Source organism: Globicephala melas, chromosome 2, assembly GCF_963455315.2.
Source record: "Globicephala melas chromosome 2, mGloMel1.2, whole genome shotgun sequence".
Lineage (NCBI taxonomy): Eukaryota > Metazoa > Chordata > Mammalia > Artiodactyla > Delphinidae > Globicephala > Globicephala melas.
This window is the reverse complement of record NC_083315.2, coordinates 6,920,525-6,948,093: the sequence shown is the minus strand read 5'-3', so window position 1 is coordinate 6,948,093 and position 27,569 is coordinate 6,920,525. Positions and strand designations below refer to the sequence as shown.

The window sequence follows — 27,569 nt, the reverse complement described above, 5'->3', positions numbered from 1 at the left end:
GGCATTAAGAGCTGAAAGAAAAGAACCGTCCACCATGAATTCTGTATCTGGCAAAACTTTCTTCAGGAAAGAAGAGGAAATAAGGACATTCTCAGACAAATGAAAACTAAAAGAATTTGCTGCTAGCATACATACCTTTAAGACTGGATGAAGTACATTCTTCAAATAGAAAGGAAATCATAAAAGAAAGCATCATGGAGCATCAGAAAGGAAGGAAGGAAGAAGGAACAGAAATCTGGGTACATACTTTGAGCTATGCTTCTTCTCATGAGTTTTATAAATGACACGATGATTGAAACAAAAATTATGACACCATCTGATACTCAAGACAGTGATATTTAAACAATGAGACTGTACAGCAGAAACTAACACAACATTGTAAAGCAATTTTACTCTAATAAAGATGTGAAAAAAAATGATGAAAAAGTAAAGAGAAGTAAAGTCACTTGGAAGTGGTACAACATGGATACCAGAAGACTGTGATAAGTCACATCTGTATACTGTAATACCCAGAGCAACCATCATGAGACCTACACAGATATACTCAAATGCACTATAAATAAATCAAGACATCCAAAAATGTTCAAGGAACAGGAAGGCAAGGAAACAGAAACAGAGGGACAGAAACCAGAAGAAACAAACAGAAAACATGTATTATAATATAGAAGACTTAAGCTCTAACATATCAATAATCATCAAATGTAAATGGCCAAAAAACACCAATCAAAAGATTCTGGCAGAGTGGATAAGGAAAAATGGCCCAAATATATACTGTTTACAAGAAATTCACTTCAAATTCAATGACATAGATGGGTTGAAAGTAAAAGGACTGAAACAGATATACCATGCAAACATGAATTTTAAAAAAGTAGGAGTGGCTATACACATATACCTCAGAGATACTGTGGGTTTGGTTCCAGACCCCTCAATAAAGCGAACATGGCAATAAAGCGAGTCACATGAATTTTTTTGTTTTCCCAGTTTATATGAAACTTTTGTTCACACTATACTGTAGTCTGTTAAGTATGCAATAGCATTATGCCTAGAAAACAATGTACATACCTTAATTTAAAAACACTTTATTGCTAAAAAATGCTAACCGTCATTTGAACTTTCAGCGAGTAGAAGTAGTAACATCAAAGATCACCATAACAAATTTAACCATAATGAAAAAGTTTGAAATAGTACAAGAATTACCAAAATGTGACACAGAGAAACAAAGTGAGCAAACGCTGTTGGAAAAAATGGCACCAACAGACTTGCTGGACACAGGGTTACCACAAACTTTCGATTTATAAAAAAATGCAGTATCTGCTTAGTACAATAAAGCGACGTGCAATAAAACGAGGTCTGCCTGTATTAATATACAAGGAAGTAGACTTCAGAGCAAAGAGAACTACTGAAGACAAAGAGGGGTATTACATGATGATAAAATGATCAATCCACTAGAAACTCATGCAGGTCCAACATGTATAAGTACCAAACAAGACCCTCCAGAGACATCAAGAAAAACTGACAGAACTGAAGGGGAAAAAGACAAATCCAGAGTTATAGTTGGGGACTTCCACACCGCTCTCATTAACTGACAGAACTACCAGAATTAAATAAGAGCTATGACTACAGATTCTGTAGCCATTAAAAGGGAATACTATGAACAACTTTATTCTTACAAATTTGACAATTTAGAAGCAGACCAATTCTTCTAAACTGTATTAAAACTCAAACAAGATGAACAGTCCTATAATCATAAAAGAAAGTGAATTCATTATTTCAACACAAAAGAATTCTCTAAGGTCAGATGGTTTCAACTGGAGAATTCTAGCAAACATTTAAGGAATTAACACCAATTCTATATAATTTCTTCTAGAAAACAGAAGATGAGGTCATACTTCCCAACTCATCTTATGAGGCCAGTAGTATCTTGATATCAAAACCAAACAAAGACAGTACAAAAAAAGAAACTGCAGACCAATATCTCTCATGAACTCAGTAAATACTCAACAAAATATCAGCACTCCAAATCCAACAATGTATAAAAATTATATACCATAACCAAGTGGATAATTTTTCTAGGTATGCAAGGGTGGTCAAACATTTGAAAATCAATAAATGAAAATCAATAAATGAAGAAGAAAAATCATGATTGTATGAATTGAAGCAGAAAAGGCACTGGACAAAATCCAACACCCATTTATAATAAGAACTCTCAACAAGTTGGGAATTTTCTCAAATCAGTAAGGAGCTTCCATGAAAAACCTACAGCTAACATCATGGAGTAAGATTCATGGGGTAAGACTGAATGCTTTTCCCCTAATAACAGCAACAAGGCAAGGATGTTGATCTTTACCACTCTTATTCAATAAAGTACTGGAATATCTAGCCCCTGCAATAAGGCAAGAGAAAGGAAGAAAAGGCATACACATGGGAAGGGAAGAAATAAAACTGACCCTATTTGTAGATGACACAATTGTCTATGTGGAAATCCCAAGGAATCTCCAAGTAAATTCCTGGAACTAATAAGTGATTTCAGCAAGCCTGCAGGATACAAGAGCAACAAAGAAAAACCAATTACATTTCTACATACTAAAAATAAACATGTGGAAACCAAAATTAAAAACATAATACCATTTATAATCACTCCAAGGAAATGAAGTATTTAGGTAAACACTTTAAAAAATATATACAGGATCTGGATGCTGAAAATTACAGAATGCTGACAAAATAAATTTTAGAAGACCTAAATAAATGGAGACATACCATGTTCATGGATTGGAAGACTTGTTAATTCTCCCTAAATTAATCTACAGAGTTAATGTAATTCTTATCAAAATCCCAGCAAGGTCTTTGGTAGATAACGACAAGCTTATTCTAAAATTTATATGCAAAGGCAAAGGAACTAGATTAGCTAAAATAATCTTGACAAAGAAGAATAAAGTGGGAGGAATCACTCTACCTGGTATCAAGGCTTACTATACAATTACAGTAATTAAGACAATGTGGTACTGGTGAGGAAACAGACACAGAGATCAATGGAACAGAATAGAGAACCCAGAAATGGACCACAATACAAAGTATCAGTATTCAGGCTATATAAAACTTTGACAGGGAATTCCCTGGTGGTCCAGTGTTTAAGACCTGGTGCTCTCACTTCCAGGGACCCAGGTTCTATCCCTGGTTGGGGAACTAAGATCCTGCAAGCTGCACAGCATGGCCAAAAAACAAAAAACCAAAAAAAACCTTTTACAAATCAAGAAGACAAGGGTTGAGTGAAGTGGTTGAATTATGCCATCTTGAACAAAGGCAGTTCAGTTCCAACCAGTTTTGCAAAAGCAAAACAATATTAAACTTTGGGACACATCCTTCTCAGATGAGATCATCCAAACTGGCCTTTTCAAAACTAAGAAAAGCAATTAGTCACACAGACAACAACAGAGCAGATCAGAACCCTGATTCCCCATGATTAAGTAGTAAAAGTGTGCTCTTCTGCCAGGAATGGAAGCTGTAAGAACAGCTGGTTCTGAAAGGGTGAGCAGGAAGCTGGTTCAGAAGCACTGAGTCATGTGGGCAGGAAGGGAATGGACACTCTATGATCCTTCTGGAAAATGGACTCCGTTGCACAGTGTTCTCATACTTCTCTGTACTATCTTATCACCTTCTCTTTACCTCCACTACAAAAGTGTCAATGATGTGCTCCTGGGGGAGGAACCAGTGGGCTACTTCCTCTTCATCCATCACCGGGGCTAGATGAAACTGCTTCAGGTAACTGTTGGTTAGTTCTTGAACAGCTTTGATATCTCTTGGTTCCATTGGCCTCAAGCCTGAAGTTTTTGTAACCTGTTAGAGTGAAAACAAAACCAGTTGGGACGGGCTTCCCTGGTGGCACAATGGTTAAGAATCCACCTGCCAATGCAGGTGACACGGGTTCGAGCCCTGGTCCAGGAATATCCCACATGCTGCAGAGCAACTAAGCCCGTACGCCACAACTACTGAGCCTGCGCTCTAGAGCCCGTGAGACACAACTACTGAGCCTGTGCGCTGCAACTACTTAAGTCCACGTGCCTACAGCCTGTGCTCCGCAACAAGAGAAGCCACCACAATGAGAAGCCCGCGCACAGCAACGAAGAGTAGCCCTTGCTCGCTGCCACTAGAGAAAGCCCGCTTGCAGCAATGAAGACCCAACACAGCCAAAAAAGTAAAATAAAATAAATAAATTTATTAAAACAAAAAAAGTTGGGAGGTTTAAATAAGAGGAGTAAACAAACTTGGCGCCAAAGCATGATCCCCAGACCAGCAATATTAGCATCCCATGGGAGCTTGTCAGAACGGCAGAATCGTGGGCCCACCGCAGACCTACCAAGTCAGGATGTGCAGTTTCACAAGATCCCCTGGTGATTCGTATACACATAAAGCTTGAGAACCACTAGTTTAGAACATAAGCTACACGACATGTTCTATCCTATCTCTGTGTACCAGGTCTTTGGTCAGTATTGTCCATTACCCAGACAAAACCAACGGGAACACTACAAGTTCATCTATATCCCCATGCCAAGAACTTTAACAGCCTACACGATAGGGCAGAACAATCTCAGCATGTGTTCTGGAGGATCACACTTTTAAGACTGCCACGTCTGACATTTTGAAAACACAGTTGAAAATGGCTGAGAAACTTTTAGTCCAATAGCCCGTGGAAAAAATGTAGCTCTTCTGTTCTCGTGAGCAATAAAAATGCAAGAAAAGTAAAAATCATATCGGTCAGTATGGGAAGGGAAGCATTTTAATTGCCAAGAATGAATGGCTAGTTGCCAAGTAGTGGCCCTGATCTCTTATGCCATCTTTTGATTAAAAGGTGATCAGAATAGGCATCTGAATCCATCATTCCAGAACATCAAAATTTTTACATTAGGCCATGGGAATAACAAACCCTCAAGGTCAGGACAAGTCCCCATTTGGATTTGTTCAAGTCTTATCCTTAAAAGAGCTCCAGACAGCAACTATAGGAAGTGTACAGACACCAGGATACTTGACAACAGAAGTGAGAAAGGTCACTACATTTGCTTGTTTGTACAAAGAAAAACTTAATACAAATACAACTGCATTTTCCCAGTTAACTCGATATTTTTTTTTTCTTGAAGAAATATTGGATAAATTTTAAGTGACAAATAACTTGTATATAAATAGTGCTATTCTATCTTTTCTGTCCTAAATTACCACTAAGTACTTTTAGAATTTTTTTTAATTGAAATATAGTTGATTTATAATGTGCCAATCTCTGTTGTACAGCAAAGTGACTCAGTTATACATACATATACATTCTTTTTTTATATTCTTTTCCATTATGGTTTAATCACAGGGTATTGAATATAGTTCCCTGTGCTGTACATTAGGACCTTGTTGTTTATCTAAGTACTTTAAAATTAAAAACTGCCTTTAAAATTAGATCATCACAATTCCTGCATGCCCCCAGACTACTGGTAGGGGAGAAGACCAAGGTGGAAAACGGGTTTTCATCTTGAGTGTCGGCTCTGATGGATGTTAGTAGTTGTGCTGAGGTTTCTAACGTTCTGTGCCAAGAACCGCTGATTGCTTACTGATTCACTTTGGGAGGAGAGGGGCTTTGTGTTTACAGACCCAGCAGTCCTTAGCTGAGTATTTACTATGTGCCACTCAGTTATGATTTATGGAATCTACAAAGATGCAGTAATGCAGCTAAAATAGTTTAATATTCTAAACTGAGAGAATTTTAAGTCCTTGACATTTAATAGAGAACTCATACTTTTAGTATTTCTGTGGATCTCAAAGCCAAAGGACCCGAAATCTCCAGGCCCCAGGTTCCACCCAAGGCTTAACCCTTGGTTAATAATGGCCTGAATAGGTGTTGAATGAATGAATGAATTCCTAGGTTTTTAGCACAATCATTTACCCAATAAGGTGAGGTGAAGGCTGCAGACACGGAAAAAAGTCACTGTCAGCTCTGAAGAGATGATATTTCTACAACCTGGCATTTAAGTACAAGCCAGGAGTGAAACTGTATTTTTCTTTTGTTTCCCTAAGCCAATTTTAGTCATTCGGAGCATTTCTACACTGCAATTCATGGGAAGAGGAAACCTATGTGATTGCTAAATGGTGTTACATGAAATAAATATACATTTCTAAATGCTGGTAGGAAGGCCAAAGCCATACCAAATGTATACTGCAGTCATTTGAAAAGATTATTTTTTACTATGAGGATGACCTTGATACATTTTAAACAGCCTTTCTCAACATCAGATTGTTCTTTCTTTTGTTACTGGTTCAGTAAGAATCAATAATATCAAGCAATGAGATTAACTAATGAAAGCAACAGGATACATCTTCTCTGTTCATAGAGAACATTCAGAAATGAAGACTGAAGCTGGCCAACTCCTTTTTGGAGCAAAATATGCTTCTGCAGCACAGTTCTTATTCACTGAATTTTCATACTGTGTAATCACTAAATCAACATCCTTTCTGCCCAGAAGACACCCTTAAAGCAGCAGTTCTCAAATATTTTGTTCTGGGGCTTTGTTATGCTCTTAAGAATTATTCAGTACTCCCAAAGAGCTTTGCCTACGTGGGTTATATTTATCCGCATTTATCATATTAGAAACTAAATTAGAAATTTAAAAAAAAAGAATATATAAGCTCACATTCCATATAGCCTCTGGAAGACTGCACAGTGCACTTGTAAGACAATGAAATGAAAGATGCAAATTATACTTTTGTGTTTTATAAAAAACTGACTTCACAGGCCCCCCAGAGGTTTCTGGGAACTTCAAGGGATCCCTGGACCACACTTTGAGAACTGCTACCTCAGGTCTCTGAAGGTCAGAAAAATGGGTAATAGAATTTAGATAAGGAAGACTCAGTGAAAACAGTATTGTTTGGCAAACCGGCAGGGAGAAAACACATAAACTTGGTAATTTCCAAGCACTTCAAACAAGTTTTTACAGGAGCATTAAAGCAGGAGAGAACATCAGACTATATCCAGCTATAAAAACATATAAGGTCCTAGAAACAGGGGAAGAATATTTACTTTTGCTGATTAACAATGGCTTATGTGTCTCAGAGCCTAAACTTGTTTCTTTCTAACATCAGAAAGTCACATCCTCTCCAAGAAATCTACAGAAGCACGAAATAAATTTTAAAATATAACATTATATTTTAGGGAGTTCCCTGGTGGCCTAGTGGTTAGGATTCCGGGCTTTCACTACTGTGGCCCAGGTTCGATCCCTGGTCAGGGAATTGAGATCCTGCAAGCTGCCCAGTGCCGCCAAAAACAAAAAAAGAATCATATTTTATATAATAGCTGTTGTCTTCAGGAAGAGGTGGGGGAAATGCTATACCTAGACAAAAATCTCAGCTTTGGCATAATCTGAAAGAATCAAGTGGCAATGTTTTCTGAGACTTCAATAAAAAGCAGAAAAAACTTCCAGTAACTGAGAAAATCTTAACTTACATAAACAAACTCTATTTCTGAATCAGATACTTTCCCACCATCCAACTAATATGCATTACTTGTTGGACTCTATATGCACTGAGATCTGCGTAAAATCTGCTTGTAAGTACATAAGGAAACAAAGCTCAGAGCCCTATTGAAAAACAGAAGCAATGCCGTTCTCTGTCAAACTATGTGGTGTGAACTGATTTGGAGCTAAGATTCCACAGTAGAGATGTCGGCAATGATTATGATTATTTATTTGATTTAAGAAGGAGCAGTAGGACATTAAACACTAAAAAAAATCAACAGTTACTAAATCGAGAACACCTGAGTCTTAGCATGTCTTCCCAGGCGTAAAGTTCTTGCAACACAATGTAAAGACACTGGGAGATTAACCTGACTCCCGCTTTTTATCTGCTTCAAATTCCTTCACCTTGAAGAGCACCGACTAAAAAAAAAAAAAAAAAAAAAAAACCCCAACGTGGTTTGGAAATTCTCAACACCAAATTAAAAACAAACCAACACTGAAAGGGTAGGAAACTGTGTTCCTCTTGGGAAAACCTTAGTCTCGCAGGTAACAGTAGCTAATGGCATGGGCCCCGGGGATGGTTCTGTCCTGATTGGAAGACTCTGGGCAAATCAATCTGGTGTCTCAATGTCCTCTTCTGTGATTGGGGACAGTCACCCGCCCTCTCTGATTGGTGTAGATAATAAATGAGATAATGGACGTTAACTGTCTGGCATAATGCTGGCTGCAATCAATGTTGACTTTTATAGTCAGATGTCCACAGCGAAGATGTAACGCTGGCACGGTAAGCAGAAACGGGCCTGGCAAATCAGAAAACGAGATAGAATCAAAGAGCAAACGCTGTATTCAGTAAGGTTCTTGTCTTTACGCTTCACGGTACAAAAATGTTCTTAAATGATGCAGTTGCCAGAGGGGGCATCATCCGCCTGGGCCCTCGGGAGAGAAGGAGGCCGTCTGGTGTATGCTGCCTCGTCCAGCTTCTAACTCAGGAGCTGACACCATGGTGGCTGCTGGAAGCACCTTCCAATTTTCCAGTGTCTCTACTTGCATCTCTTCTATCTTCTCTCTCTCTCTCTCTCTTTTTTTAAATTTACTCTTTAGTTTTCTTTCCTTCCCTATGACTTAAAAGGAGGAAGGGAGGCTGGAACACACCAATGAGAGGTGTTTGGACCTTGACACTCATCCCTTCCTGCCTCAACCTGGTCTCTAATGATGGCACAGTGAGACGTCTGGTTGGACTGGGCCTTGGTGCCCCCAAGGCAGTTGTGTTAGAGGTGAGGGTGGAGGCAAAGGGACCTCACAGGAGAAACACGGACGTCTAGGGCCTGCCTTCCAAGTCCTCCACTTATTAGTGACAGGCCCTGGTCTAAGCATCAACCTTCACAAGCCTCGGTCTTTGCATCTGTACGATGGGGATAAGAATACTGACTTCAAAAGGTGGTTGGAAGAATATACTGAACAATATACGTGACAGCACTTTATAAACTTCAACTTATTAGGGAAGAAAAAAGGCAATCACCATAGCAACATGGCCAGAAGAGGACTGCTCCACCAAGGAAACCAGGTTAACCACAACCAAGATGCCAAGGTCTGGTTTCACACCAATGCCCGCCCCACCAGCAATTTATCATCAACTTGTCAAAACTTTGTTACCTATGAGTTGATGGATGCTTGTACAAAAATATGGAGGCTGATGGAAAAAGTCAAGTCAAAACTAACTTTCAGTACCTCTAATTCTAATCATCCTGAATAAACCAACGCCAGCTACTAAAATTCCTTATTCTTCAGTCTACGTTAGGCAACTATGTGTAAGGGGGCACTTTCCTTACCCACAACTAGACAGGTTTAGGCTCAAGAAACTTAAATCTGGGGAGACCAAAGTAGAACAGCATTCGCCCCTAGTGAAAAAAGTAGGCACGCCTCCAGTTCTTATTTCAACTCACATACGGCAAAGTATTTGACAATTTGCAAGGAGGATGCTGAGAATCAATGGTGTCCTGTCTTAGCTGTGCACTGTGCCTCCCTTGTTCCTCTTTATTTCTCATGGCCACTTGTGCCTCTACATGACTCTGCCCCACTCAGTGGCTCTGGGTCTCGGCCACTAGCAGAAATTATTTCTAGCTGATCAGTAAATTATGATGGTCATGATCATGGTGTGACCCCTCAGAGCAGTTTCCTGCATCTCCATTTCAGTGCACATGTCTCCATACACTTACCTTCAATTCTGTCACCCCAACTTGAGGGGGCCTGATCCTTCTTCCTCAGGACACGTGGACCCTCCTTCATTTTGTCACCTGTGCTTTTTATTTATCTCTGTTCTGATCTACGTTCCCCCCTCTGTCCTTGACCTCACAGATAGGCAGTGAGTTCATTAGTTCAAGCCCCACTGTCTGCAACTACAGCTTAGGCAGAAGGGAGACAGTGCCTTCCAGGCCCTCTACCAGGTGGTGGAGCCCCAGAATGACGACCCTGACATGTCCAACACCTGGTTTCCTTCACCTCCACTTTTCTCCTTATGAAATTCTGCCTGAGTCAGCAATTAGTTGATTCTGGTCAGTCATCAGAAAAAAGACATCAATTCCTGCAGCCGCTGATCACATGCATTTGGTAAACACACAACCGGCCCAAGACAAAAGGCACTAGAGTTGGCTGCACCTTCCACAGGTGAAGTCCTCTCCTTCTTTGGGAGGAACATGGCTATATTGCACAAGAATCCCTCAATCGAGTTAAAATATCTACTACAACCCAAAAGAAAGAATAGCTCTGACGAAATCAAAACTTTACACAAAAGATCCCATCTTTGGCGGACAGATTCCACAATGGCCCCAGTGATGCCTGCCCTCCTGGAGTTCATGTCCCCGCCATCCACTTGTCTCGAGTGTGGGTGGGGCCTGTGACTTGCTTCTAACCAATGACATACAGCACCAGTGATTCCACTTTAATTGACTATGCAGGGGTCTAACTTCCATCTTGCTAGCAGATGCTCTCTGTAGACTCTCCTCGCTGGGTTCGATGAAGCAAGCCGCTGTGCTGTAAGCTAAGCTACAGAGAACCCCAGCCGACCAGGAGCTGAGGCAGCCTCAGGCCGACGGCCGGCAAGGAACTGAGGACCCCAGGCCAACTGCCCACAGAGAATTCAAGGCTGCCAACAGTCATGTGAGCTTGGAAGTGGATCCATCCCCGGTCAAGTTTTCAGAGGAGGCCCTGACCCTGGCTGACACCTTAATGACAGCTTCATGAGAAACTCTGAAGCAAAGGCCTCAGCTAAGCAGTGCCTTGATTCCTGACCCACAGAACCCAAGAGATAGCACATGTGTTGGTCTGAACTTCTACATTTGTGGTAATTTGTTATGTAGCGATAGATAATTCATTCACCATCTGAGCCCTGAATAAAGCTAAGACTGATAAGCACGTTTAAATTTCCACTTATTAAGAGACAATTTTTCACACTGGGAATTTACTAGTTTAAAAATATGCGAATTTAATGAGACATTATTTCCTCTCCCCGGGTTTCTTCTTTAAACCTTATTCCTTAGTTCCATGTGTTAAGATATCATCAGAAACCTGAACTTTTCTTTCCTCTTCCTAAACAGAATATAAATACTCAAAATTTCAAAACTTACATGTCTGGAATTCAAGCCCTTCCAACCCCAAGCTGAAGAACTTTAAAAAGCCTTAAAAAAAAAAAAACCCACCTCCTTTTTTCTGGCCCCAGAGTTCTATGCAGTCTTTTTAGCTGCATATTCACATCCTCAGACCCATGAGCCAGTTTTTAGCTTCCTACAAATAATTCTTTTCTACATTAAAAGTTTCAGTTCTTAACAGCTTTGAAAAACTGCAAATCATTCTTACTTACATCTGGAAGTCTGTACAGCTTCATTGTTCTCTGCAAAGTCATATTTCTACTCAAGTGAGAAAATTTCACTTCTACCAATTTTCTGGGGTTTAGTGATCGATGCCAGTATCTGGAATACAATACAGATTTTAAGATCTAACTGATTTCTAACTCTCCAAGTTTTTCACCTTTGTCTAAGCTCAGCTGTTATAGAAGCAGTGAATGAACACTTATGTTGGGCCCAGTGCAGTGCTGGGTGCTGGCCCTCTTCCTATGCAATTATTTTATCTGTCAGTTTTGACCTCTAAATGATGTCCCAGTTATGTTCCTTTGTTGTTTGTAACCATCCATCTCTTTCAATAAAGAGAAATCTTAGAATTGCAGAAGGAATATTGATAATGCTCAGTCTGTAAGTATTGAATGAGCATCACAGATTCTAAGATAGCAAACCAAAAAGTTTAAAAACATGAAAAAACTCTCCTTAAGTTTAGTAGCCTTCACATTTATATAACGCACACCAAAGAAGACAACTTTTTGAAAAACAAGCTTGAATTTCTTAAGTGTTTCTAGTTTAGGTACTCGGATGAATGATTATATTAAAATAACACCTGTAAAGTCTTATTCTGTTTATTTATGAATAAGTTAATAGGAGAGAGTCATTTTACAGTTTTGTCTTTTATACTCTGTTTTCCTGAAGTTTCATCTTATTTGAGTCAATAAAAATAACAGAGGGAGATAAACTCTTTCTGAGGCTCTAGGAACAGGTTATTCAAGTGACAATCTGATAAACAATTTTCTTACTAGATTAACCTTTGAAAGCTTGATAAGAGCAGATGAAGAAATAAAAACAGCTTTAGCGGGTTTTTCAGCTGATGTTTATCAAGCTTTCGGAGTAGTTCCTGATAGCACTGGTGTGACAGTGAGTGTTAGAGAAGGAAAGAAAATCGTACTACAGGGCATCCCGAGATAACTGATGTCCTGGGTTTCCCGAGGCAGAGACTATTCTTTCAAATGGAAGAGACACAGAAATGGAGATGTAGCACCATTAGTACACACGTGACTGTGGGGTTTACTGCGAGAGTACTGGGCTAGTGGTTCTTGGTTCTATCTCCATCTCTGCTACCCACCAACCACATCATCACGGGTCAGCCAAAGTCCCTCTGGGTTACGCGGGTGGAGAATAATACTTGTAGCAACATGGCAGGGAGGCTCAAAGCGTTAGGTACAGGTGACGTGCAAGATAAAGGTGGGACGCTATTACCTGCATGTGGCCACTGGCTTGGGAAGAACCACTCCAGCAGTATAAACGGCCTGGAAAATCCCTTCCAGGTTCACTCTTCTGGTTATTTCTCGAATCAACACTGGGGCTACCCGTTTGGATCTCAATTTCTTATGAACACAAAGGAAGTTGATTTCGACCATCTTCTTCACGCTAAGAAATAAAGGTGTTGCAAATTAGAGCCACCGTTAAGAGAAAAACATTTTCAAAAAGCAAGACAACACCTATAACATTTCAAAGAATGAGAAACTGAAAGCCCTCCTTTAACACAATATTTAAGAAAAATATTCTATCTTTTAGATATTTCACAGATTTAGCTATTTTCCATACTCCCCCACCAAAATGATCAAAACTCCAGGCTGTGGAGAAGCAAACCTCTTGTTCTAAATAAATTTGAGAACTTTGGTCTCTTCTGAATTTTCAGTGTAGAAACTGGATCAGCTGTGCCTCGAAGTTTCTATATCTGTTTTTCCTGTAATGTATACAGTTACGACAATAACTGGGTCACCCAGATGCAGAATCTAATAGGACGTTGCTTTGGAGCATAATGCAATACCCAGGATCCCTGGGAAGTGCCTCGACCAGGCCAGAGCTGGTGCTTTTCTGAGCGACCATAAACCTTCTAGAGCTCCAAAGCCCATCCTCTGCTCTGGTTCCAGATACGGAGGCATTTCATTTGGCACAAAATATTCTTTGAGATCAAATGCTTTTTAGCAGTAAATAAGCTCACCCAGTACACTGAAAGGTGAAGAGACCTATTACGCATCAGATCTTCGCGTTTCATAACTGTATCTTTGACTTTCTGGGCTGAAGACCCAGAGCAAAAATGGAACAGACATATCTGTGGACAGAAAGACTTAAAAAGAATCCCTCGAGTAATTTTTTTCCCCAGAAACAAATCTGAAATACCTATTTACAGTTTTGTTTTTTCTGCTACGGACGTATATACATACCTGTGTGTGCATGTATGAGACTGCGAAGCAGAGACAGAAAAAGAGATAGAGAAAAATACAGCTCTTTTTTTTTTGGTCACTGTTCACAACCTGTTTTTTATGCATTATTTTTAACTTTATTTTTTAGAGCACTTTTAGGTTCCCAGCAAAACAGAGCAGCAAGCACAGTTTCCATACACCTCTGCCCTCCCCACGCACCCAACCCCCCTCAACATCAGCAGCCTGCATTCAGTCATTTCAAAAAGCCTATTCTAGGGGCTTCCCTGGCGGTCCAGTGGTTAGGACTCCGCGCTTCCACTGCAGGGGGCGCGGGTTCCATCCCTGGTTGGGGAGCTAAGATCCCACAAGCCGCGCAGCACGGCCAAAACCAAAAAAAAGCCTATTCTAACCACAACTCTTGGAGAAGCAATGTATCAAAACTGACAAGCTTCACTATGTACCTGTCGTAGATCCGAATGTTCGCGGGAATGGCGCTGATGAACCCCACTAGCTTTTTGTTCGAAGATACCCTGACTCCACAGTGCCACTGGAGGAGCCAGCCTGGGGGACGCAGAGCCCTGAAGTCAGTGCAGGCAAGGAAAACAGATGCGGTGAGTGTCCAGGAACACAGGGACAGACAGAGACAGGCCGACCCCCCCTCGCCCTGTCCCCAGCAAGCACACGTGACCGGCGAGACTCACCACAGCAGGAACTCGGGCGAGTAGTCAAAGCGGAACATGTTGTCGTCATCCTCCACGTAATTCTCATTCAGCAGCGTGTACAGCTCCCTGAGCTACGAGACCAAAGAAGCGTCCTGCCTGTGATGCTTGGGACCAGCGCAGAAGCAACCCACGCCAAGTCGGGGAACGAGGTCGAAGGTTTTACTCACCACTTCGGCGTTACCCAAATCTAAAGTGTCCCACATAAAACCCTGCGGCAGGGAATACGGCTCTTGACGCACGTTTTCTTTATCAGCTTCAATTGCGCCATGAGATGTTATTACTTCATCTGGGACGGGGAGGAGGGGAAAAACAAAGACAAAAAGAGAGACGATTCAATTACAGAGTGTCCTGACGATCCAAAATGGTCAGTTACAGGAAACAAAAGCGTGCTTAGGGCTCTTGAGTTCCACATAATCCTTAAAAGTACTGTATCGTTTCAGCTGCTGCCAGTGCGAAGCAGGGTGGTTACGCAAGGTGGAGGGTAACTGCTAGTGGACCAGATACGGGAGAAATCCTCTGTCATCCACTGGCAAACTGGACATTACCAAACAATGGTGACTTCTCAGTCTGAACTCCTAGATTACAGATTAATCATTCAGCACAACTGCCGGCGACACAGGCTTGATATGACCGCCTTAGAGATGTTTTCTGTTTAACTGCTTTTCAACCAATGGGGGGCAAGGGCTGCAGTGACCTGACCCCTCCCAGCAAAGTTCAAAATTAATTTCAGGACTGTTTACTTCTGTCTGGGCTGCTGGCAGCACAGTTCAAGCCATCAGTGTCTCCAGCGATTTCCACAAAGGCACCCTTTCCCACTTCTTCCTCCGGAGCTTCCCAGTGAGGTTGGGATAAAATCCAAGCCCTTGACCGGGGCCACTGCTTGCCTGGCCACCGTTGACACATCTACCCAGCCCTGCCCTCAGGGCTTCAGGCCCACTGCCCTCCCTCGGACTGGGCCTCTGCCCAGAAGGCCCATCCCCGGTCTTTCACACGGCTGGCCGCTGGCATTTTTTCAGCTATAGCCTTACACGTAACGTCCTCACAGCATCCTCCCCGACTAAAGCTTCTTCCTACGTGGAGTATGTCCTCACCGCCCGCCCACCGTTTATCCTACTTTCCTACCACTGTTTCCCGGGTCTGCGCCCCAGTGCCTGGCATTTAGTGGGAGACACTCAATAAACATCTGCTGAATAAATGAGCTTCAGGTACAGTTATTACCATCACAGACCTTTTCACAGGGGGGAAGTCACAGGGTTTGTACCAGCCCCAAGGGGTTTCTTCTTCTCTATTTCCTAATCCCTAACTCTGCACGTTCATCTTATCTCCACTCCACCAGCTCATCCGCAAGTGAATACCTCAAGCTCCAGGGTCAGCTCTAGAAGCCAGATTCCCAGCTGTTCCCCTGGGGTTCCTTGGGAGTTGCTCAGGGCTTGTCTGATCCACATAACAACACCAGGGGCCCACCCCACGCAAGCAGCTCCAAGCAGCTGGGTGTGTTTGACTGAACTGGGATGTGGCTCTGGAGAGAAACGAAGAGGCAGAGTCTCCCTGACTTTCAAACGTTCTCCCCGACCTCAGGCTCCCTCTTCCACCATTAACCTGGTGTTGCCTTAATTGAGGTATGCAAAGAACATTCTAGGAACCCGAGAACACTGCAGGGATTTAGGGGAGGGGCCGAAACGAGGTGAGCGGCGGGGAAGTCTTCCCAAAGAGGTGCGCTGGGGTGAGGCGCCAGCTGGAAGAGAATTTTCTCCCCTGGGCACTGACCCAAAAGCCCCCAGCAAAATTTAGCCCAACCCAATACATTCAGATCAATAAATCTACACCCCTGTAGCTAATGGTCACTCAACTCAATGTCATTTAAAATCCAGCAAATTCATTCTAGAAGGTCTTCCTCCACTACCAAATAATTTCTAGAGCCTGAAAGAAAAAAAATCAAGCAAAGATAATTGCTTTCTTCTTTCTTTCATGCTCTGAAGCTCACGATTTTGAAGCTGCTTGGCGTGGGCATGGGTGGAAAACGAAAGGTCACTTTTAAAAAGTTTGAAACCCATTATTTGAAGGCACAGACAAGGATTGTTCCTTGCTTTATATTTGTTAAAACTGATTATGTGTACATAACTGGGCTAATAAGAGTTTGGGATGGCAACGAATACCTTCTATTATACAGATTTTGAACTGGAACTATCAAGGAAGAAAAGTATGGAAATAATACATGGAAATATGTATCTTCATATAAACATACGACAAAGCAGCAGGTTTAGCTTGTAATACATTGAAAAACATTTTTATACATTTATATCATCTTTTTTCTGGCATAATGTGAAAGAGTAACAATGAAATTATTAAGTTTATTAATTATTAAATTCTTAAGTTTACAGAACCTTAAGTGGTAAAAGTTTAAGTGAAATGTGATGGAGCAAGCCGGGCACTGAGGGAAAGAGGCCTATTACAGATTTCTACATGACCCAGAGCACTTATGAAGGCCTTCACGGGGTGTCCCAATTCGCTTATTATACTGGAATGTTATCACATTGGTAATAATTAACAACATGGGTGAGTGTTCAGAATCCTATTGTTAAACAGAGCAAAATTTTCCATTTCAGTAAGATTTAATAGGGCAAATTTTCTGTGTCTTTTGGGATAACTGAGGTGTGAGATTGCTAAAAATTTATGCAGAAGAAAAACCACTCCATGAAGATCAGAACCAAAAAACTGGGGGTGGGTGAGACCCCTCTTATATACATATATTTAATACACTAATGTTTGAAGTGTGGGGAAATTAGATTTCTTTATAGGGACAGGAGTTAGATTAAAATTGTTGTTACTGAAAGCCAATGTCGCCACCCAACACTTATTTTAAGAAGAAAAATATGACTTTTGTATAAATTTCGAATCTGTGGTCTAAAACAAATCATATAAGTGAAGTCAAGTCTCTTTTGTGTTTTTTGTTTGTTGTTAACCCAGCTTTGTTTTTTGGGGGAAAAGGCAGAAAAGCTTACTTAGTTTGGGTACCGGCTGTGTGTCCCAAAACTGGTATCTGTGTTTGGCAGCCTCATCAATGTTCCTGGCGGGGCCCTGGCATGCGGATAACAGCTCCATTGCCCTCTGGATATCCTGCAACTTCTGCATTGGAATGGTGGGATTCTACAACAGCAAAGACACACAGACACAGAATATGAGGAAGCTGCCGCTGCTCCCAAACCTGGGCAGGTCCACGTGCACCTGCACTGGAGACTACACGGCGTTCGCTGGAGAAACGCACAATCCTCCTCTAAGTCTGGCCCTTGGGCTCAAGGATGCTAACGTATTAAAATATAAGCAAACGTATTAGGTTGAAGGCAACAACAGTCCTATAGCTTCAATGGGGCTCTGACAGTCTGGGAACTCTCAAGTAGACCGAACCACTCTCTGCTTCAGTTTCCCACCCATCTGCAAAGGGTCCTCGGTCCTCACCATTAATTACTCGTGTGGGCGGAGCAGCAGAGAGGAGTGCCCTGCAGTGCAAATGCTACTATCATACAGCAGCCAGTCAGACTCCAGCCTCGGCTTCACTGATGGGGTTAATGCTCGGGAGGAGCAACGTGGGGACAAAGGAAATAACTTCTAGAATGGAAACCAGGCAGACGAGGGACATTTTAGTTCATAAAAAGAAAGAAAGAGGGGGCTTCCCTGGTGGTGCAGTGGTTGAGAGTCCGCCTGACGATGCAGGGGACGCGGGTTCGTGCCCCGGTCCGGGAAGATCCCACGTGCCGCGGAGCGGCTGGGCCTGTGAGCCATGGCCGCTGAGCCTGCGCCTACGGAGCCTGTGCTCCGCAAGGGGAGAGGCCCGCGTAACACAAAAAAAAAAAAAAAAAAAAGAAAGAAATCTGAACTTAGTGCCGGGCTGGGAAGGAAGTGCATCAAGAAAGGACCCTCTAAGGATGCCTCCTCCTGGACCACACCCCGCCCTCTGCCAATCCTGACGGCCCCTCCAGAGGCCACGAGGATGAGCAGTTTCCTCTATGGATTCAGATCTTCTGCAACCATAAAAGCCTTTTCCCCCCAACCCAAGTGGTGGAAACAACCTCCCTTTTAAGTAATACGTATCCTCAGTCTATAAAATTGACAATGCCTTTAAATACTAAAGTTCCTTCCTCAAAGCCAATATTCCTGTCATCTCTGAAGATCCCGCAGCTCTTTTTTTTGGGGGGGGGGCAGAAATCCCTCATGGAAAATGAGACTATAACTGAAATGAGCAAGTGGCATGTAGGACTGAATATGGAAATCAGTGAGGTTTTTTCAACATGTGAAATTATTGATTCATTTTAGAATTCTGATGCCATACAAAGAATGCTCTTCACTGTGGGCTCATAATTTGTTAGAAGGAGTCTCAGAGTCTTCGGTTTCCCTGTATGTCAACACCATGGGCACCAAGGAAAGGTACCATCGATCCTCAATGGTTTATTAACAGCAGCTCTGGACTTCTGTTCCGTTTTGACTCTGAAGTCTGTGGTCTGGAGCAAATCTTTGACTCTGGGAAGCCTGCTTGTTTGACCCAGTACAAAACAGGGTTTATTTAACACAGACCATCCTGTGGTGGCTTTACTCACTGGGTTCCCTTAAGATTCTTGCCCCTAAAATGATTCCAAGAAACAAAGTGCTGGAGTCTAACCAGAGGTAGGTTAAAGTCTTAATGTCTCCTCTTGGAAGTCTAACAGCCTCACCCAGGACTGCCACAAATTCTGTAAGCCATTCATCTTATATTTTGATTGAGGTCTGAATCATCAGGTTCATATATATCAGTTACACATACTAATTTAACAAAATAGTTTTGCTGTTCTAATTTACTGTATTTTTATATTTCTCTTGTTTGGGCCTCTTTTGAACCTCCCACACAAAAGTAACTGATTTCTAGCAAAATGAAATTTACATTCACTTGAACTCCCAACAGTGCAATCAACTAGGAGATCTGCAACTTACATAGGGTGAGAGCACAGCGTTATTTCAGCTAGTAATGCTTGAACATGCACCCCTTTATCTTAAAATAGGCCACGTAGAACCCAGTCTTACGAAAATATACCTACAGTATCTGCACCCAATTTGCCATGGTAACCCTTCTTTCCTGCTATTTGAGTTAAATCCTCTAACAGGGCTATACCAAACTCCAACCCTTCTGTAACAAACATGCATCAGCATCTTTGTTCCAAAGGAGCCAATGATGGTACCCCGTCTGCACGAAGAAGCCTTCAGAGTGGTTTCTGCCTTAGCAGGTTGACCAGCAGTCTTTACATGAAATCACCATTCATGAAATAGTCATATTCCAATGCTCACTATTAAATGCTTTCGTTTTTTACTGAAGTTAGGTTGATTCACAATATTATATTAGCTTCAGGTGTACAATATAGTGAGTCAATTTTTTTTTTTTTTTTTTGCCGTATGCGGGCCTCTCACTGCTGTGGCCTCTCCCGTTGTGGAGCACAGGCTCCAGACACGCAGGCTCAGCGGGGCCATGGCTCACGGGTCCAGCCGCTCCGTGGCATGTGGGATCTTCCCGGACTGGCGCACGAACCCGTGTCCCCTGCATCGGCAGGTGGACTCTCAACCATTGCACCACCAGGGAAGCCCCGTGAGTCAATATTTTTATAGATGACACTCAAAGTAGATTCAAGTAAGTACAACTTTCAAATCCATAGCGACAGAGCAGTAAGGAAAACTCAGCTATGATAAATTCTTAAACCTAACCAATCACCTACCAGAGCAGCACCACACGGGGCGTTTGGAAAGGTGAGAATGTGTGCTGACCCCGCATTAGCCTCCCACTATCATATTCTGGTGTAAGAGTCAGACATGCCTCTTTTCCTCCATATCTGTTCCTTGGGAAATACTAAACACCAACTGTACTCTTTGCCCATTATTTTCCAATTTAATACCTTGGAAAAAATGTTCAAGTCCTTCATCACTAAGAAGTGTACAAGAACCCAAATATCATTTTATTTTGGTTCTTGAGCGTAGACTGCAACATTCTCTAAACTGAAGAATCTCTAAAGGTCACTGTAAATGACGGTGTTATGTAGAGCTGACATCAGTTTCAGGGAAAGGAGCCGCAGTTTTTAAAATGCAGTGAAAAGCCCACATTAAAACAATTTTGACTTAGTCTTCATGAAAAAAGAAAAGAATTTCTCTACCATACCATGGTAGCAGTTCCTCCTGCCTTGCTTGGCTGTAGTTTCTTTTTCTTCTTTTTTTTTTTAAAGTCCAACCACCCACTCATTTTATTTTTTATTTTTTAAAAATTTATTGAAGTATAGTTGATTTACAATGCTGTGTTAATTCCTGCTGTACAGCAACGTGACTCAGTTATACATATATGTATTTTTTTTCATATTCTTTTCCACTGTGGTTTGTCACAGGATATTGAATATAGTTTCCTGCGCTATACAGTAGGACTTTGTTGTTTATCCATCCTACACATACTAGTTTGCCTCTGCTAATCCCCAATTCCCATTCTGTAGTTTCTTATAAGTGACCAGAGGCAGGGGAAGGGCCCTGAATCACCAGGGGTACAGGGCTGGGCAGCAGCTGATGGTGATGACAGAAAGAATAAGGAGATGGTCACAACTGCATGTAAATAACACCACATTTGTCTGATGAAGCAACGATGAGAAATGGACAAGATATCTTGCCAGCTTACGGTGCACCTTATATGAGTTACCTTGGAACTTATGTCTGTGGATAGACTATTTATTACCAGAGAAGCAAGTTGAAAAGCTAGTGAGGGAAACTGCACTTTCTTCTCACCCCACAAAGGCAATCAGGGAAAAATTGGGGCAAGGAATTTTCCTGCCCAGTGATTCCTGGTCCTTATGTGTAAAACAGGTAACAACGACAACAAAACTACCTGCAAGACTCACTCAACGTCGTAAGATGTAAAGTTTGTGCAAGAAAAAAACCTGAGACCCCACAAAACTGGCGTAATGGTAACAACTGCCATGTATACACAGTGCTCCGCAGCAGAGGTCCCACCCCCCAGGCCACGGACTGGTACCGGCCCGTGGCCTGTTAGGAATCAGGCTGCACAGCAGGAGGCGAGTGGCGGGCGAGTGAGCGAAGCTTCATCTGTATTTACAGCCGCTCCCCATCGCTCGTGTTACCGCCTGAGCTCCGCCTCCCGTCAGAATTATGGTGAATTGTATAATTATTTTATTATATATTACAATGTAATAATAATAGAAATTAAGTGCACAATAAATGTAATGCGCTTGAATCATCCCAAAACCATCCCCCCGGCCCTGGTCCGTGGAAAAACTGTCTTCCACGAAACTGGTCCCTGGTGCCGAAAAGGCTGGGGACTGCTGCTTTACATGGTATAAAAACCACATTATAAAGATGGTCTGATTGTGACCTCATTAACAGCCTATGAGCTGGGGAGGAGGCATGTCCCCAAGCTGCAGATGAAATGAGCTTAAGGAGGGGCAGAGCCTGGCAAAGGCTCACAGCTTGAGAGCTTTGGGGCAGGACTGAGCTCCTGCCATGACACCACGCACTGCCCAACTTACTTGGAGCTACAACAATCAGATGACCTCTGCTTTGTTATGCTTCTAACTCTACCCCTTTTCGCTGTGAGTTTCTGGCATCGAGGGCTCTGTTTCCTTGGGCCCAGCACACGAGGTCTCTGTTCACAGCCAGGATGATGGGTGGCCCCAGGGAAGTGGCGCCTGGCATCGGCATCTCCAGAAGCATACAGAGACGCAGGGCCCAGCAGGACCACTTCTGGTTTGGTCCAAAATGGGTTACTTCCTACCCTTGGCAATAGAATTAAGAATGGCCACTGCAGACTGGTCCAAGGCAAAGTCAACGTGAGACTTACCCATGGTTGCTCCTGCTGAAACCTGCTGCCAGATGGTGCTGTGCTATTCAGGTAATTAGACACCCAGAAAAATGAAAATGTGAATATCTTCTGAACAAAAGGGAATCAAATATTAAGTGTAACTACAAAAAAAACCCCCCAAAAACCAGAAACAAAAATCTAACAAGGTCACCGTGAGACTTTCTTCTATGACTACAACCTATGTACTAATTCACTGAGAAAGGGGGGATGTGGGCAGAACACACACACACATAGAAGCCCAGCACGGACCTCTTAGTTTTCTGGGTGCCAATGTCAGTCCTGGGAAGGCTGTAAACACCCTGCTGTGACCACACAGTACACAGTCACGGCAACACCCTAACTACACCTCTGAGCCAACAGGGCACTCGCCTAAGCTGCCCGGACCCGCTTTCACACACATGGGACACCACGGAGGTTAAAAGAAAACATGGTTCTCACTTTTGAAGGCGGCTGAATTTTAATCTCCTGGGAATCAGATGCCGAGTCTGACTTGGTGCCTCCGGAATTCGGTTTCTCCTTTTTTCTCTTCTGTTTCTTCTTTTTCTTTTTGGCACCCAAATCACCTCCGGGACTCCTGTTAGGAAATTCACAGGGTTTGTAAAAACAACAACAGGTCATTATGTAAAATGTGAATTGCATGAAATTAATCATTTAGGAAAAACACATGTTACACACAGGAGGGAATAACTACCTTAGGATGTGCAATATTCTGATTGATAAAAATATACATATATTTGCAGATGACCAAAATATATATTTTTCATCTATATTTGGTCTTGATCCATGGTTCCTGGGTCACAGCTTCCAAACCCCTTGGAGTTTCCTAAAAGATTAGAACTTTAAGGTAGGTGTCCCTTATGTCATGTTAAGAAGGTCACTTCTCGAAGCACCTAAGGATGGGGGCAGGTCGCCAGGGGAGCCAACCCTGATTAGAGGGCTGGAATTTTCAATCCCACCTCCCTGACCTCCGGGAGGGGAGAGGGGCTGGAGGTTGAATCAAACACCAATGGCCAATGATGTAACCAATCATGCCTATGTAAGGAAGCCTCCATAAAAACCCAAAAGGATGGGGGTTCAGAGAGCTTCCAGGTTGGTGATTTCTCTCCAAGTGGAGGTTTGGGGACAGTGGCGCCTGGAGAGGACACGGAAGCTCTGTGTCCCTTCCCCACACCTTGCCCTGGGCACCTCTTCCATCTGACTGTTCCTGAGTTACATCCTTTTATAATAAACAGGTGATCTAGAAAGTAAATGTTTCTCTGAGTTCTGTGAGCTGCTCTAACAAATTGACCGAATCTAAGGAGGGGGGTCTTAGGAACCTCCAATCTGTAGCCTGGTCAGAAGCACATGTGACAACCTGGGTGAGGGGTCGGGGGGGATAGTCTCGTGGGACTGAGCCCCTAACCTGTGGGATCTGATGCTGTCTCTGCACAGACGGTGTCAGAACTGAGATGAATTTCAGGACACCCAGCTGGCGTCTGAGAATTGCTTGGTGCTATGTGGGAACCCTCCACCCCTACCTCCCCACTGGAACTGGGTCCAGGAACCCAGAAGAATATTAGTCTACGCTCAGTCATCCTGCAGGGTTCTTAGATGTCATTTAAGCAGGAAAACTGTAGCAATAAACTCTATTTTATCGCCAAAGTCAAATAGCTTTCACAGGTATCACTGCTCCACTAACTTACTTTTAAATCAGCCTTTTCAGGGAGAGATACATGTCATAAAATATTCCATTATAAACATCTCTTGGGCACAACAAACCTCTAATCTTGACACAAGAGAACCAAAGAAAGGGCATCTCTGCAGGGGGTGGCATTTTTCCTGATAAAGATTTTTATTAGAAGGATTAACAATAAAAAAACTCTACAGGAAAAAAAAAAGTTCACTGGCAAAACATTTCTGTTTGGAACCCTTGTCATATTAGAGCTATAATCTTCTGAAAGAGAAAAAGAGACACAAGGAGATTTAAAATTTCCCTTTCTTTGGGCCTACTCTCCCACAGTATTCCCAGAAGGTAAATTCAAATTTTGAGTCAGAGATTATTATTGCATTATCCCCTGATGCAGGGAAAAGTGATGGAAATAAGCAATTCTGTTCTATTGTTCTTAATTAGCTCTATCTGTTCCTATTTTCTTTCTTGAATTTTTGCCTAATTATCAAATACATATTCATTATATAAGACACAAATGTCATTAATTAACAGCCTTATAACAGGGTCCCTCAAAGGCAGCCAATAGTTCTTCTGGTATAAATTCTTCTAAAATAGCCTTTCTTCTCTAAGCATGCCTTCGTTTTTACTACGAGTAAGTTTTCAACAAAAATTGAATCTTAAACACACTATTTTGAAACTTGGCTCCTTTTCTCCTTCCACTTAACAAATGCGTCTGGGATTTCTTTCTTTCCATGTCAGGATATACTGAGCTACCTCATTTCTTTTTAGCAACTGGGTAGCATTCCATTGTGTCAGTATATCATATTTTATGTAACCATTCCTACATAAAATATGCTGCTGCAAAAAAATATTCTGGTACTTACATCTTTGTGCATTCATGCTAGTTTGTCCGAAGATGGAAATGTGAGGTCAAAGGGCATGCACATTTTTAGTTTTAGTGGATAGTTAAGCTTGCTTTACTAAATACTCTTCCAGTTTCCACTATACCAACAGTAAATCAGTTTCTGGTTCTGAATACAAGGAGCTTGGAAGTCACCACTCCATCCCAGCAGCCTGAAAAGCCAACAGTTCTTCTGAGATCCCTAAGGGTGGGAGGCAGGGACACAGGACAAACTGCCGCCCCCAAGATTGGAGAGACAGCTTCTGGGAGCAGAGACTCACGCGTGGAAACCCCCATGGGAGCCAGCGCTCAGGCAGGAACCCCTGGACCTCAATTCACAAAGCCCTGGAGGCTACATGTGAACAAGACCCAGAGTTAGGAGCCCAGTCACAGGGTCTCCCCCCTTTTGAGTTTTATCCTCAGGAGCGCAGTCAGGTTCCCACAGTAGAGAGCAGAGAAAAATCCCCTCGTGCTTCTGGTAGAAGGAGGGGAAGAGGAATCATTTCTGAAAAATGTCAGACGTTCTGTGCTTAACAAGGTCTGTCCTCAGCAGAAACTAGTCAACCAGAGCCTAAGCAGCTGGCCTACGGTCAGAGCTTAACTAATCTGGGGAAAAGAGATGACTGACTCCAGCCCCCGTTAGCCATCCTGTTCACATTCGTGAGCTCACGGTCCAGAGGCGCAGGATCACTGAAAGACTGAGGCCGGATCACAGGACCCCGCAATGCCTCCCGCCCCACACGCCTCACCACCGCATGACCAAAGGCCTACTTACAGCAGTTCCTTTCACCCAGGACATCATGTCTGGCTATCAGGAAAAAACTACAAGGCATTCCAAAAGGCCAAAAACACGCCTGGGAAAGATACAGCAAGCATCAGAGCCAGACGTGGCAGCGACGGTGGAATGATCAGGCATGGGATTCGAAACAACTCTGATTAATATGCTAAGGGCTCAAATGGACAAAGCAGACAGCACGTGCGAACAGACGGGCGATGTAAGCAGAGATGGAAATCCTAAGAAAGAACCGAGAATAATCAAAAACGCTGCAACAGAAATGAAGAATGTCTTTGATGGGCTTATTGGTAGACTGGACGTGGCTGAGGAAAGAATCTCTGAGCTTGAGGATACAGCAGTGGAAACCTCAGAGACCCCCCTAAACCTGAAAAGCAAAGAGAACAAAGATGGAAAAAACAGAACAGAACATCCGAGGACTGTGGGAAAACTACAGAGAGTATAACATATGTGTAATGGGAGAACCAGAAGGAGAAGAGAGGAAGAAATGGAAGAAATACTTGAAACAATAATGACTGGGGATTTCCCCAAGTCAAAAGCAGGTGCTAACCCACAGGTCCAAGAAGCTCAGAGAACACCAAACAGGATAAATGCCCCTAAAATGGCATCCTGGCAAATCATTCTCAAACTACAGAAAACCAAAGATGAAAAGAGCCGGAGAGGAAAAATTACCTTACCTGTAGAAGAACAAAGGACCAAACAGTAAATGAGAACAGCAATTTCCCTATGTCTTTGCCAGCACTGAAATATAACCATTCTTTTTCATCCCCGACAATCTGAAAGGTAGAAAAAAATCTCACTGTAGATTTAATGTTCCTTTAGTTAACCAGGGGTGAGGCTACATATCTTTTTTTTTAAATAAATTTATTTATTTTATTTATTTATTTTTGGCTGCGTTGGGTCTTTGTTGCTATGCGTGGGCCTTCTCTAGTTGCATGAGCCAGGACTACTCTTCACTGCAGTGTGAGGGCTTCTCATTGCAGTGGCTTCTCTTGTTGCGGAGCACAGGCTCTAGGCGCGCGGGCTTCAGTAGTTGTGGCACATGGGCTCAGTAGTTGTGGCACGTGGGCTCAGTAGTCGTGGCTCGCGGGCTCTAGAGCGCAGGCTCAGCAGTTGTGGTGAACGGGCTTAGTTGCTCCACGGCATGTGGGATCTTTCCGGACCAGGGATTGAACCCGTGTCCCCTGCATTGGCAGGCGGATTCTCAACCACTGTGCCACCAGGGAAGCCCTACATATCTTTTTATATGTTTACAGAGCATTTATATTTTTCCACGAATAGCTCATTCATATTCTTTTTCCATTAGCCATCTTAAAAAACAATGATTTGTAGGTGTCCTTTATAAAAGCACGGATAGAACCTGTCATTTATTAAGAATTTTTACTTTGGGCACTTTAATCTCATTTAATCCTCACAACAGGCCTATGAGAGATACTACCCTCTGCTTATATTCCATCGCCTAGTTTGTTGTCCATTGTTTAGACTGTAAATACACAGTTTAGTTTTTAGCATTCCACTTAATTTATGGTATTTTTTCCTGTACAGACAATTAAAAATTTTATGGCGTCTAATACTTAAAATTTTTCCCTTGTGGTTTTTCGGCTTTCAAATCTTGCTTAGAAAGTCTTCCCAATTCCAAAATTACGTAAGTATCCTTCTGTAACTTTTTCTCTTTTAGCTTTATGACTTTTGGGGAAAAATATTTAGCTTTCTAATTCATTTGGAATAAAGTGTGTAGAATGTGAAGTCCTGTATTCCTACTTTCCAAAAGTACGTTTCAAATACAAGAAAGCCCCTTTATAACACAGCTTGTTATTACAGGGGCCACACTGAGCGCCCAAAGACTAACAAGCAGATATAAAAAGAGAGGCGGAAGTGCCTACTCGTTGGATACAATTGCATGGCAAGGCCTTGCTGCCAGACACTGCTCCGGGTGCAAGCGGTTTCGAAATACGTCTGCCAATTCTTTGATGCTTCTCCCATCGAGAGGTGGGGGTCTCTTTCCCTCCTCTTGAGTCTGGGCAGGCTCGTCACTTGCTCGTAACGCAGTGTAAGTGACACTACATGACTTCTGAGACTAGGTCACAAAAGACCACGCACTTTCC

The 27,569-nt window shown here is 42.5% G+C and overlaps 1 protein-coding gene across 3 annotated transcripts in view; it reads right to left on the bottom strand.

Moving 5' to 3' along the window:
* Window positions 1-27,569, bottom strand: part of NMT2 (N-myristoyltransferase 2) — a 56,859-nt gene that overhangs the window by 7,107 nt on the left and 22,183 nt on the right. For all 3 annotated transcript variants that reach the window (XM_030832413.3, XM_060292414.1, XM_030832412.3), the window contains exons 2-9: window positions 22,561-22,696; window positions 17,255-17,399; window positions 14,420-14,538; window positions 14,232-14,323; window positions 13,992-14,108; window positions 12,581-12,751; window positions 11,341-11,449; window positions 3,664-3,834 (exon numbers count right to left, since the gene is read on the bottom strand). In XM_030832413.3, the coding sequence (XP_030688273.1) occupies window positions 3,664-3,834; window positions 11,341-11,449; window positions 12,581-12,751; window positions 13,992-14,108; window positions 14,232-14,323; window positions 14,420-14,538; window positions 17,255-17,399; window positions 22,561-22,696 (1,060 nt within the window). The remainder of the gene's footprint in view (window positions 1-3,663; window positions 3,835-11,340; window positions 11,450-12,580; window positions 12,752-13,991; window positions 14,109-14,231; window positions 14,324-14,419; window positions 14,539-17,254; window positions 17,400-22,560; window positions 22,697-27,569) is intronic.